The sequence below is a fragment of the Temnothorax curvispinosus genome, unplaced genomic scaffold (assembly GCF_003070985.1).
Source record: "Temnothorax curvispinosus isolate PA1 unplaced genomic scaffold, ASM307098v1 QBEX01002414.1, whole genome shotgun sequence".
In the NCBI taxonomy this organism is placed as follows: domain Eukaryota; kingdom Metazoa; phylum Arthropoda; class Insecta; order Hymenoptera; family Formicidae; genus Temnothorax; species Temnothorax curvispinosus.
The window spans coordinates 453,696-468,136 of NW_020212194.1; the positions used below are offsets into that span (position 1 = coordinate 453,696).

At 38.6% G+C, this 14,441-nt stretch overlaps 1 protein-coding gene across 1 annotated transcript in view; it reads right to left on the reverse strand.

The window, feature by feature from the left end:
* Positions 1-1,056: 1,056 nt before the first annotated feature.
* LOC112451625 (myb-like protein AA) overlaps positions 1,057-14,441 on the reverse strand; it is a 17,906-nt gene continuing 4,521 nt past the window's right edge. Inside the window, exons 2-5 of the mRNA XM_025011375.1 lie at positions 4,924-5,180; positions 4,141-4,204; positions 3,470-3,718; positions 1,057-3,097 (exon numbers count right to left, since the gene is read on the reverse strand). Coding sequence (XP_024867143.1) covers positions 2,708-3,097; positions 3,470-3,718; positions 4,141-4,204; positions 4,924-5,063 — 843 coding nt within the window. The 5' untranslated portion in view covers positions 5,064-5,180 and the 3' untranslated portion in view covers positions 1,057-2,707. The remainder of the gene's footprint in view (positions 3,098-3,469; positions 3,719-4,140; positions 4,205-4,923; positions 5,181-14,441) is intronic.

Genomic DNA, 14,441 nt, shown 5'->3' on the forward strand with positions numbered 1-14,441 from the left:
GTTGTTCGAAGACGGAATTGAGACGTCTAATTAACGAGATATTGTAAATTGTTCTATAGCAAATGAAAAAATGCGCTACGGCCGTTGCAACGCGCTCCTCGAGAGTCCCCGAGTAAATGCGGACGACATCTTTCTTCCAACTGAAATATCGAACTGTTAAGATCCCGTGAGCCTGTTTCGGTGACTTTCGAGGGACGCGCTGCTCTGATCGTTTCGATGTTGATATGTCAATGCTGTGATGTTATCCTTTGAAATTAAACAAGAAAGGAGTATATTTCCAGCCCCCTGACACGCCCCACCTACTTACCGATCCCTGTCCCCCTTTATTCCCAAAAAGATCCTGCAACAGGACTGCAAAGACCTTGAGATACCAAATATTTCTATTATTGTAATTCCGCATAGTCCTTAAAATAGCTAGATTTTAATCGTATTTAATGTAAAGATTATTATTGTTATATCTCAGTGATTCTTTCCTTCGCCAGTGATGTCTCGGAGAGACGAAAAGCGAAAATATAAGGACGATGAGGAACACGCGAGGAAGTACATTTTATAATGTCGTCATAGCGGACGGCCGATCGATTCTCTCCCGCATGTCACTGGTACCCGAATTCCTACATTTGTCGCATTTGTAAATAAAAATTTTTATCATCACATGACACCGAAACGCGTTGTATTCTCCCCTAAACTAGATCATCCCTCATAAATCGAAAAGTATTTTGATGAAACAATGTAGTTGAATACGCGCGAAAAATAATGGAAAGAATATATTTACTGTAACAACAGATAAAAGCTTTCATTATAGAGATGGAAAATAGAATAATTGTATCATGTATTATAATTAGAGTGCTAAAGCTTATGAGATTTCATTGTGAGCCTTTCTAATTGTTATTTGCGTAGAATTATTGTGCGCAGTTGTTAATCTAGTTTTTATTTTATTTTATTTATATTATTATAGAAATAAGATTTCAGATCAGTAAAATGGCTCACTGTGAAATTTCATAAACCTATATACTCTATTTACAATCGTATACTTAGGCGAAATAAAAACATAGAGACTGACTTAGGACACATGAATCATTATTCGATATTCTCTCCTATAAAATATAAACGGACAATACAAAAAGATATTTACACTCTACGTAGGTACATTAATTCGACACATAAGTATGACGCGAAATCATGTTCCATCGACACACATCGTTACGCTGACGATATACACATCAAAGACTCCTGTAGATAAATGCACATTCGGCTGCCGTATTCGACACACGCGCGTGTTAGTCTATACTTTTATATACGTATCGTATCGAGAAGCTCTTTGGTAATAAAATATTAAACGCACAGCAGTGAAAAAATATAGCTTGATTTTCATTTCCTCCGTATGGGAACAAGGAAGTCGTGTGAATCACCATTATCGCGAAGTAACTTCTGAAATATTTCGAGCAGTTTCATATGTCGATTCAATGCGATAAGATTGTTTGCCTTTGCGATAGCGAAAGAAATACGTTTACAATCGTAACCATGGATACCAACTCGCCTGACGTACTGTAAATTACATTTCTGTAATCACAAGCGATTGCAAGAAGAACGATAAGTATATTACGTACGTTATTGAAAGCGGTTATTACCATTTCTCGCGGTAATTCTAATCAACGCGATAACGGCGAGTGTTACTTAAATATTTTCCGCCTGTAGCGCTTACATATAAGAGATATACGTCCGGCATCCTGCTTCTAGCTGGATTGCACGAAATTTTGGATAGATGAAAATGTTAATAATTTAAAACCTTTTTTAAATGAGCTTAACTAAATGCCTTTTACATATTTTTTTACATTACATAAATAAATAATAATATTTCTGTTCTAATTAATCGTTTCTTGCGCATCTAAAATTGCTCCACGCAAGCGAATATTATTTTCGAACTGTATATGCAATCACGTTCTTATTGAAATTATCTATCGACTAATTTTATAGAAAATATAAAACAATTTATTATCAAGGTATCGACTGGATATTTCTTTTTCGAATGTAAAAAGAAATGTTTATAAAAATTATCAAAATCTAATGTCAGGCTTGGTAAACACTATGTATACGTTTTTATGAATACAGGACATATTATTTTTATATGTATAGATGTATCTATATATCTAAAATTTTATACAACTACCTTTGGTACAATTTCCCTCACTACTAACTAATATCGTAAATTCTCTTTGTTCAGTGTTATCAGCCTTTATAATCAGCTGAAATACAAAGCGGCAAACGAGCATTTAACTCTGCATTTAATTCTTTTTGAATTTTGTTTAGGAAACTTCTATTATATTGAACATCGCAAAACCACTAAAAATTATTATGTATTTCTTTATACAAATTTCTTTAATGAGCTTCGTCGAGCTATTACAATAAAATTAATCAAAAGGAAGCACAATGGTAGTTTAAATCTAATCTGTGACAAAAAAGGCAAGTCATCTTCTTTAATAAAAATTGATGGTACACGTTTGCTCGCGCCTCATAGTGCTCATAATATTTGAGGTCTAAATATTACATACGAAGACAAATTCTATCGAACAGTCGCAACGTATGTTTTCTCGTATCTCCAACGAGTCTCTGGTAACTCTGACCGTTTCGCGGGGTAAACCTTTGTGATCGATGTAGCTCTTATTCTAACTTCGATCGTGCTTACGTGAGTTCGTCAACGATTCGGTCCTTATATAAAAAGATAATTTTCGTAATCGGCGTAGGAGGAGGCAGTCACGACGTGTTTCGACGAGAGCGGCGTCGACGGGACGCTCTGCGGGAATTGCTGCAACCGCGGCAGCTGCACTTGCGGAAGATCCGTTCCGTGGGACACGACGATTCGCGACGTTTGACTGATGGAGCCTAATGACGATGAGTGATGCTGATCCCGATGGATGATATTGTTGTTGTTGTTGTTGTTGTTGTTGTTGTTAGCGGTGACGCTAGTTTTTCCAGCAAGATGATGCAGGCTCAAATGATTGTTGTTTTCGATTCTCGGATTGTAGTGGATAGGAAGACTATCGTGGAGATTCAGCCTCGACATCGCCATAGTGATGCTTGAGTCCGACGCCCACATACTCTGAAACGACGACGCCGGATTGTGTAACAGATTTGACTTTCTATTAAGCTCTTATGAATAATTCTGATGACAGCGTAATTACACGGATTGGATTTTACGACTACGATTTCTTTGTTTGAGTGCGCAATGTCTCACACTATTTGCTTCTTAAAGATTGATGGTACAGACGACGCTGAAGCTGATTCACTGCATGAGACATTAGCATTAGCTCTTTATAGACATAGCATCATAAACAATAAACTATGCATTATTTTTCGCGAATATGTTTTTCAAGTATATACGAAGCGTAATATCAAGAATTATGTCATTTTGACCAAGAATAATTTTGAAAAATTGCATTAGTTACTAAATGAAGAAATTTATCTGTTATACCTTCCGCCTATGCTGATTATAATCTGGATTGCGCCTAATGCGAAGATGTCGATCCGCGCTGGTCCACCGTTGTGTGACCTTGAGTGGGGAGTCGTCGGGGTGTAATTTCCTTTGGTACTCTTCACCTTCGCAGACCTCGTAGAGAGAGAATTGCTCCACCGGTTCCTTGGAACTATAGCAACTCAGCAACATCTGGATCAACTCGTCTACGGTGGTCTGCTCCGAGACCAAAAGACTTTTGTACTTAGACTGCGAACAATAAGCATTGAGTTTGCTCTCAATTACTGCAGTGCAGACTGAAATTTCTTCGAATATAACAGTTTTATTATCGTGTAAGTGCTCCGAAAGAATTTTAATTTTAGATTTAAATACATTTTTTATCTTTAAAAGTAGAATTGTTAGTTTCTAAAATAGAAAATACATTATGTTATATCCCGGTTATATCTATAATTTACAAATGTTAAATATATTTCTTATTTTTGTTGAACCATTACTTAAGTCTAAAATAGGGAATATATATATTATGCAGAGCAATTTACAATTTTTTATAAGTTTACAAGTTTCTTTTATGAAAATTCTTTTTATATGAACTACATTTTATATTAAAGTTTAGTTTATTAATATTGTAGTCTGTTGCGTCTCTTATTATACAAGAATAAATATTTATTTACCCCGGACATGAGTGCGCTGTCGTATATTTTGACGAGTCCGCCACGGTGTGTCTGCAACGAAAACCTGCAAACAAGGAGGAAACATACATAAGCAAACAAGTTTACGCATCCAAGATTCCACGACATCGACGGAGGAGTCGGTGAGTTCAAAGGGCACCAATGAGCGTTATTTTTATGTAAAAGCACGGGTTTGCGCCGGGAGACAAACGCTCTCGTCCTGTCCTATTACGCGTACAGTCGCGCCGGAAGTTTCAAACTACCAAGAAAACATCAGTCGCGTCGAGATTCCTTCGCAAATAAACCGTTCCAATTGTCAAAGAGCTACAGCGCGACTATTTCTTCTTTACAAGCTGAATTGTAATAATATTTTTCACGCACTATAATGCCGTGTCATGTTGCAACTTCTGCGTTACGATGCGCATTCGGTGCGCGTGGAATCTTAAAAATGTCCTCGTGCTATTGTCAACGATCTGTGATCTGTGACATTTACAGCCGAGACCGCTGGCGCTGTCAAAATTCCATAAATTCCGTTTTGTTTCGCAATCGAATATCCATATTTACATTCTTCGCGAACCGTATATCAAGGATTTACAGCGGCCCACGCGACCACTTGCGTCCAAGAATTATATCGGTGAGCGACGCGGAGGACGTCGACCATTGTTAAGCTCGTGCTTGGCGGTCCGCGGGATGTGTTTATGGTCGCGAGCCCTGAAATTACGTCACGAAGCCGACCGAAACCGAAAGGGCCGGTGGTCAAGTACAAAGGCAAGGCGAGGAACGTACTTGGAATCGCCGCGAGGATGGCAGGACTGCAGGACGGCTGGCCTCGCGTCCTCGTCGAGCGGCAGGGTGGTACGCACATTGGCCCTCCTCACGGTCACCTCCATGGTCAGATAAAACAACCGGGGGTCGCGGTGTCGCATGCGATACTTGTTCAGAAGGTTTTGCACAACCTCGCGACAAGTCGTCTCATAGGTGATGCTTAGGGTCTTGTATTCGATGTCCGGTCGCAGGCAGTTGGCGTAGACCTTGATGGTGGTCTGTAAAGAAAAATTTTGATTTCCCATTAATATAAATATTTATGTAATTTCAATTATTTTCGTTCTATTATCAGTCTTTCTAATTAAGATGATCGCAGAACAGATCATCATATTGTAAACTTATAACTTATAACTTAGTTTACAGTTCATAAGGACCACAAATCATGTTAAAACTTTAATATTATATTAATAAGTGGCCAGTTGGGTCGAATAAAACCATATCCTTTATAAATATTTATATCAATAATTTAATCCTTTTATAGAGCTACCTTAGAAAAAAAACATGAATGACTCGCTCTTGTCGGAAAATACGTTATAAAGGGGTAGGAAGAAGTCCTTTTCGTTTTAAGTTAAATTCAGTAGCTCAGGAAGGCGAGACGTTCTGGCGTTTTGGCGGCCGGTACAATAAAAAACCTCCAAAGACGCAGGCCTTGACAATTAGTCCATAATTAACTCGGGGACAGACTTTGCCACGCGCGCGGCATAAAACGCTATCAACCCCTCCCGATATGACTGGTTATGCAGGGATGCGCGCACCGAAAATAAACCAGACACCAGATCACCCCGTTCGCAGATGCCACCGCGCGCACGCATACGCCAACATTCACACATATAATACATCCGCTAGCCGGATTTATGCGGATTTAGAATAACAGATGTAACTTCGTGTAAAACAGAATTTATATTGAGACTGGAAAGACGTACATATATAGAAAGGCAGGATCCATAAAATTATACATTTTTTTTAAATAAATAATTTCGTTACATTAAATGGGTGCGAAACTTATTATACCCTATCACTAATCACTTTATTTATATACAATTTTTTATGTTTAAAAAATGTACCATATTTAAATCATTTTTTAAAACAAACCACTTCAGTTAAAAATGTTAGTATCCTCATAAATAATAGCATTCATCTTCAAAATAAGTGATAACTGAATCTAACTTTCACACCTTCAGCATTAAGAGCGTTCAGGTACCAATGTCACAAATCAGCAGCGTGTCAGGTTGGGTGTCGCAAACACGTGTTCACACGTAAAGGGGTCTTCCCTCGAAACACGAGTTTTCGTCGAGATTTTACGAGTCGGTTGTGCGCTTTTATCACTCTGTCGAAAGTCCTTTGACCCGAAACACGCCTTACGAACATACATATATATGTTCGAACGATCTTGCACGTTCATCTGAGAAAGGTTATTTCGTCAAAGCTCGTATAAATTAAAATCGTCGCAGGAAACCGGAACCTGTGTTACAAAATCCAGTCCGGATCCGGCTGAGTCTCTCTATCGTGCGAAATAAGCACGTTTCAATGACAATCGTGGGATTATACTTCCAATGCGCTTATTACAACAATGGCGTTTCATTGCGTACTGGCGCAATCGCGTATTGTAAGTTGAATCCGTTATTATATTACATTTCATCTTATTGTGTAACGTCATGGCGGATCCTTGAAGGAAGACACCGCCGAGGATAGATTTACAATTTCATGACTAAAAAGGAAATTATTCGCAACATTTATAATCTGCATTTAAGACAAAAACTATATATCGAAAGAATCTTGATTAACAAAGAATATAAATGTAAAATATTCTTTTCTATACATTTTTATTATTTGTTAACGCGCTTGTAAAAAAAAAATATACAAATCGGTATAAATTGGCTTCGAAATTCTCGGTGGAGTTTTACGATAACCACGAATCGATAGGGAAACATCGAGCCGGGCCTAACAAGTGGCACCCTAACGAAGCTGAAGATACACAGCGTTGGTGTAAATATACAACGCCTGGTATCCTGCAGAAAGATTTCCATCTCGCCAGTAAACTTTGCACGTTTTCGTAGAAATATTTTCGCATGCGTAGATGTAACAAAATTTCTGATTCAGCTACTTCTGTTAGAATTCCAATATTCTGACGTTAATACCGTTTATGCGAATTGTTTCAGTGCGCATGTACCAATCTTTGCAGAGTTTTTTTTTCCTACACCGCATCCGGGCGAGGTACAAAGATCGTTCTGAATCATACATTCTAAGTATGCCAATGACAGTTTTTTTCCTTTTAAAATTCTTAAGCAAATGATATATAAAATTTAATTCATAAAGGAGATATTTATTAATATCGTAAAATAAATTAGAACAGAGTTCAAATATACTACATACAAAATCAATATAAATATATATCTAGTTTATAATTTAATCTCAAAAAACAGCTCTTTAATTAATCTACTAAAAACAAAATGAAAATATCGTAAACGCAAATTTTAAATATTACCCATTAAAAATTAATCACGACAAAAGTCACTTTACTGAAAACCGCATCGAGGATCGTCTGATGAAGACAGTCGATCGAGCATGTTTTCATCTGACTGGCGGCTAATGAAAGGGAAAATAACGCGGGAGCTAGGAGGCATGTGAGTGTCAAAGCGAGGTCTGTGCCTCGTCAGGATCGAGAAGGACATACGACACTTCGTTACGAGCGGTAGACTCCAATATCTCGCACCCGCTTATACAGGGCGGACGGAAATACGTCTCGAGATATTTCGGTTCGATGTTTCTTCGAGTTGAAGAGTAATGCTTGCGTATGTAGATTGACACCGCCCGTCAAAACTGCCGCCTCAATTTCTATCTAGCCGTAACTACCGAGTTATAACATCGGTACTTGACACTAAGAAGAAATTAAAAAAATTAAAAAATATAATCAAACATACTTTCTTATTTTGCAACTTATTTTATTGTATCTCAACTTACGTACTGAACTTAAAAAACACTTATTTGTTCTCCGAAATATATTCATACCTTGGTTGGGGTTATCAACGTGCAACTCACCTTGCATAACGTGCGTGATGATATCATCGTCCGCTATTTATAAAACCACGCACGAGGGGGATTTTGATAACACGTAGACTGACTTTTCGTGCCCTTGATCTTATGTTACAGCCGGTAATAGGATGCAGCGGGTTTCTTTGCCATTGAAATAATAGCAGCTACCAGCGTGCATCACATTAACTTAGACTATATATGTGACGAGAGATATTAAGACAATAAAAGATATTAAATTTGTCAACAGTCTCTTATAATCAATCTGCATGATTATTCGCATACCATACGCTATCATATCATACGATTATGCTACGCGAATAATTCTTATTAATGTAAAATCATTATATTCACCATAGGATTTGAAAATTCTTGAAAGTGATAAAAACTCTTTTTCTGCATGCGTTACGGTATTCTAAGTTTCTCGTTATTCAAGTTCTATATGAATCTACAGATCGGTTTAATCGATTGCCTTCTAAAAGAAATCATAATTATACATCGGAGGTAGGTTGTCTGACGACTTCGCTTGTTTTCTACTCATTAATTGGTTAACGACGGATTCTACACGAGGAAAACAGCTATATTTTTACATCGCCCTAAAAACTCGTTCTGTAAATCGAAGCTCTAATAGGAAAGCCAGCTTGAGGAATTCGAAGAAGCGGAGGAACTGGAGGAAGCCTCGAAATTTAGCCGGTAATACGCCATATCGAGCACACGATGCGACAAAAAAATAAAGCGTAGAACGGAATAGCGGGCGCCATATGTCACGGGATGCCGTCGTAATGAGGGAGGCCAATTTAGCCGGAATCCATAAAAATCTCGGACTTGCCCTTCGCGTAGGAAGAACTTCGGTGGATATACACATATACAATTTAGAACTTTTGTGTCGTTAATTGTACAGTCAAAACCGGTAAATCAGCCATTGCCTTCTTGGACTTCTGCCGCCTTCCTGTTCTGATTCGTCCTGTTCTGCTAGCAGCTCATTGGCGCTCTAAATATAGTCGCCTTTATCGTAAGTTTATCGTTATCGGCTCAGTTCTCAACGTGCGCTTCGAAACGTCACCCGTTATACGTATCTCCATTTTGGAGCAAGGTAAGCGACACCTTTCAACGGAAACGCTCTTAATCGAGTTCGCCTTTTTTCTAATTAATAAATTATTTCACTTCTGCGTAATGAGTTTAAGATATTCATTTAAGTTCATTTCGACGTTTTCATAAGTATCACTTTTATATACGTATATCCTAATAATTACTTATCATTTTTAATTAATGTGAATATTACAATTACTTATTACGGTATAATTGTAATAACTGTGTGATATAATTAAATTATCTGATAAAAATTAATATGTTCAAGCATTAACTTTAAAATTTAATGAAATATCCATCTATTCTGAGACCCCTTATATTAAATATAAATAGGGGAGAGTAACGTCTGGGTCGACTCACTAAGTTATATTATCCTTAATGCGTGTTGTCTCTCGCATGGCGCCGTCTATTTATAATATTTGTTCTCCAGTTGATAAGATGAGCGACGCCGACGCTGTGTCCCGCTCGAGCGGCAATTGAGTTAAATAGTAAAAAAGAATTGTATTTAATGATAAATCCCGCCGTGTTTTACTTGAAAATTGCAAAATCAATCGATAAATTATGGACAGCGGTCCGCGTGTCATCACACGCCAGACTCTCCGTGATATTGTGTGTAATGTGAGGTCACGTTCAATTGCTCGAATCGCGATAGTGTCGCAAATTATGCGCCTGCTTGCTCCACGTGGAACTATATGCTGTAGAAATCCGTATAATCTCAGCATTTCTACGCTTTAATTATGAAACTTTATTGAAAGTATTATCATTATTTTTTTATTTTTTTTGGCAAGATAAAAATTTGTAAATTACAATTGTACATCACAAATATTTATTCACGTATATATTTTCTAAATATTTAAGTAAACTTAAATAATTAAGTGACTTGTGCGTTAATATCTTTCAACAAAGTCTCAAGACAGCCCATGAACTCCAACGGATATTCATTAATGTGTAAGTCATAATTTATCTTAAATTAAAAGTTAAAGTTAAAATATTAGGCGATATCGCGGGCACCCTGTAGATTCGGCGTATTCGAGGTGGACGGCGTTCGTTTCGTTCATTTCCATGCAACTCCACGTAACACATGAACAGCGGTTTCAATGGCTACCGCTAGTGTCCCAGGTAGGAGACCGGTGCATAATAAATTTCTTATCCCGGCGCTCCATTGAATCCTGCGTCTCCTCTTTCATGCGTGGCACGTGCTTTTCGGCCCTCAGCTGCCATTTTTCCTCGTGAAGTCTTCAGGTACCGTCGTTATTCGAGCACGTGTCCCCTCTCGATTATCCTCCTCTCGGCTTCCGGTCGGGGGAAGGGCTCGGAGAACGGGCGTAAAACAAAAACTCACTTCTAAACGGAGAGAAAAACGCTTTGCGCTGTGTGCCCCGCTTAAAGGTTCTGGGTGTTACGAGAATAATTATCCAGGTGGTTCAGTGAGCATCACGTTGCGGTTTAGAAGCGTAAAACCGACATTTCTAAATTCAGAAGGTTTACTTTATATTGTGTGTAGTCTCTTTCTCATAATTATTTTTAATTATTACTTCTCTTATTATCTTTGTCTTTACATCGGTACAAAGACATGTAGCATAATTTAATTAATTTCTTAGAAGACCGCAGATGCTTTAACGCTTTAAAGGATATATTACAGGTGATAATTTTTATCTGTATATAATTAGAATATCCATTTTTGTTTGTCTGCGATCAGTAATGAAAATGATATCTATGAACACCTGCAACACGCTCCAACAAAAGCTTTTGCTGATCGCACATAATTTGACCAGCATGCCGCGCGGAACTGCCACCTTGATACATTGTCAGCAGATAATATAGGATTTCAAGTGTCATCGGCTTTAATTAATTCAAATCATACGACACTCTCATCGTCGCGATAAGGCGTAACCTCTCGCGCTGTTGTTGCACGCGGACAATATCGATAACACTGTTCTGAGAGTGTCTGTTAACTATAATTGAAATTGCTACCTAGTGCGTAGTTGCAGTCGCACATTCAATTAGACGACCGACTACAATTAAATTCAGTCAGTCCCCATATAATTTCTTATACAATCAACCCGATCTCGACAAACTGCTCGTTATGTTAATTAATCCCACGCGATCTCTCTGTCGCAGTCATTAAATTCAGAGCGTTGCGATTGATTCCCCGAGCAACAATCGTCACTCTCTCCATTTTCCCCGATCTCACGTACATAAATCGTCCTTTCAGGATCATTCGCCGATCCAGCGATCCGCGAGATTGCGTATCGCGGATCCGTTGAGAAACCTCTCCGCGGATATCTCCTATTGCGGGTTCTTACTTTCGCGCCACTTTCCCGACGCGAGACAATGCTCGCCACGAAAGCCATGGGAGGCATAATTGTTGCCGAACGGCGCACATTTCGCACGCTCGGTGGAAAATCATGTGACTGGAAACCGCGAGGTGAGGATTTGACGGTGCAGCTGTGATGGCAGAACGTCGCCCGTGCGACTTCTTCTTCTCTTATGTACCGCGAATTTTGTCGCACGGCACGGTTTACATAATTTCGATCTATAACAGGAATAACTGTCGCGGATTGGGTAATGAGCTCGTTTCTGCGAGCACGCGGATCCGCGTTTCGCTGGAAGAAACGCAGAAATCACGGAAAATCATGTCTGTCACGGCTGGTTTATCGTTGTTAGATGAGAGATTTCGAAATGATCAGTTTGTCGGAATGAGAAATTGTTAAATAATTGCGTGTGAAAAAGAAATTTTGCGACGAGTTTTAGTGATGAAATTAAAATAAAAAAGTTGTCTCATGTTGCAGGGTACAATGTATGTTCCCAGAATTCATTTAGATAATAATGCACTTTATATATTATATTACATAGCTAAATAATTAATTTTCTCTTGAGAAAAAAGCTGAAATTCATAGTTTACTTTATTGGCGGGTTGGTTAATTAAAAACGGTATCTTCCTTCTTTCTATCCAATCTATCTTAATTAGCACATGTAATTTAAGCTTTGCATAACGAACTCTTATATTTTATTTTCGTGCTGAGAACCCCTATATCTGCTGTTAGCATAAAGGCGTCGGTTTTCACGGTTCTTCTCGCCGGAAAGAAAACGACGCTAAATCGAACGTGCCGAGTTCAACTGCAGAGTCTCTGAACCCGTCGCCCCGGGGTCAGGAATTCCACGCGAGGGTCAATCACTGTCACTTGCATTGCCGGAGTCCAAACATTTCGAGAGGACTGATCGAGATTTCTTCAAAATATCGTTAAATTTGTTTAATTGCAGCAAACGTAATGTGATACGCTCGATTCTATAAAAATGAAGAGACTTATTAAAAACAGGAACTTTATTGCCTTCGTTTATGGTCCAGTTTATCTTCTCCATTCGCACGAGACGGAAGTAAAACTCTAATATTACTGCAATATTGCCGCGTAGTTTATGTTCTATTTCCACGGAACAGTAAACTGCTGCATTTGGGTTATAAAATTGAGGATGCTACATCGCATGAAGTTGATGGCGGTAATAATGATGACGAGGCAATGCCATGTAGTGTGGGTCAAGATTATCTCGCGATCTCCTTTTATGGATTACCGTTGTAACGGCAGATCTATCTACTTCTATTTTATCGACGACGCTTTCAGCGTTTTATGAATTCAAAATAAAAGAAACATAATTATCAATAACAGCCACTTAAAGAAGGCGCACAAGTGATGTGTAAATTATTCTAAATTGAGTGTCATGTCCGTATTAATCGACAGATGTCCAATGATATGTCTAATAATCTTGATATTAAATAGCAATCTAATACAGACGTTACTATTATCTATGCCAGTCTTCTTCAAAAAATTATTTATTTGTCTATTTAACAAATCTAACGTAATAACTTTGAATCACACTGACAAAGAACAAAGAGATATATTACGTTCTAAGTATAATAGATTGACAATCTGATAAAAATCTCGAATTACCGCTAAGAAGCTAAGACGATAAGACACGTGCGCGGACGGAATCGTCAATCGATACTATATTTATATGTACGTTGTATCACTGCACGCTGCACATCGCATCCCGATAAGAAGCCACTCCGCAAAGGACCACACAGAAGCGCGCCTTCTCAAATTCGCTCGCCGGGAGGATCGGCCGTGTCCGGCCGCGAACGTCTACGAGTAGCTGACAATTGACACCCCGTTTCCGGTCCTTCAAGCGACGATACAAAGGGAGCAGCGATGTCCTAAAGAAGAAAAGGGGGCACGTGCCCTCATCGCGTGCCCCCGCTTTTACGCTATGGCCCGTGTTCTTCGCAATGTGTTCTCGGTACGTGGAACATAATACGGTCATGCTGGAAAGCTTCCTTCCTGCGAACCCGCGCCGCGCCGACGTGCGTAAGCTTCTTCTGGAGCCATATGGTATCGGGGGCTTCTTCCTCCTCGCGCGAGATGAAAGCGAAACCGCATGTTGTTACTACTCGTTGCACGGGCGAGTGAATGCGCGTGCCGTCACGAGGATGCAATTCGCGTGATAGACGTGCCACGAACGTGCCATTCTTTAAGCCGGATGCATGACTTAACTTAAAACATTTCTCGCCAATTGATTATGTAATCAACCCTTAGAAAGAGAAATACACCCTCAAGTTCTGTAAATACTTTAATTGCTCTTTCCTGTTATATCGATGTTTCGAAGAAGCAGACTTAATTAATATGTTGATTTGTTAGACACATATCTGGCATCCAAGTTAATATGAAAATTTATTGGATGCTTCTGGCACATCTAATATAGATTGTTTTAGTTTTATGTGTCAATGGCTGCGTTCAGCAGAACGTTTATTTTGCAACTGTTGAAAGTTTTCTGAGCTCAGATTGGATTATTCTTTTAGATTTAGAAGAATTATCTGAGTTCAGAAAACTTCCAACAGTTGCAAAATAAACGTTCTGCTAAATATTGACAGGCATCGGTCTGTCCGGGCTGCGGTCCACTTGACACCACAAATGCTTCGAAGCATTCCTCTTCTCCTTTTTTTCAATGAAGAAAGAAAGAGAAGAAGAACGCTTCAAAGCATTTGTAGCGTCAAGTGGACCGCAGCCATAAAAATTGGTAAATTAAAAACTACAAGCTACTTAGATATATACACATACAGATATATACATATATCGTACGTATTCATTTCAGTATATAATAACAAAGTCATCATCTACTCTAGCGAATTAATGATAATGATGTACGTGCGCTGTACGTATTATGAATGAATCGAATAATACATTGCAGCAATGAACTATACGGAAGCGGACGGATTAATTGCAAAAATTGCTACATGGAATTTCTTGACGTACGAAAGATTTCCTCAAAGATTTCTCTCGCTCACGCGATTTTAATTCCCTTCTTTA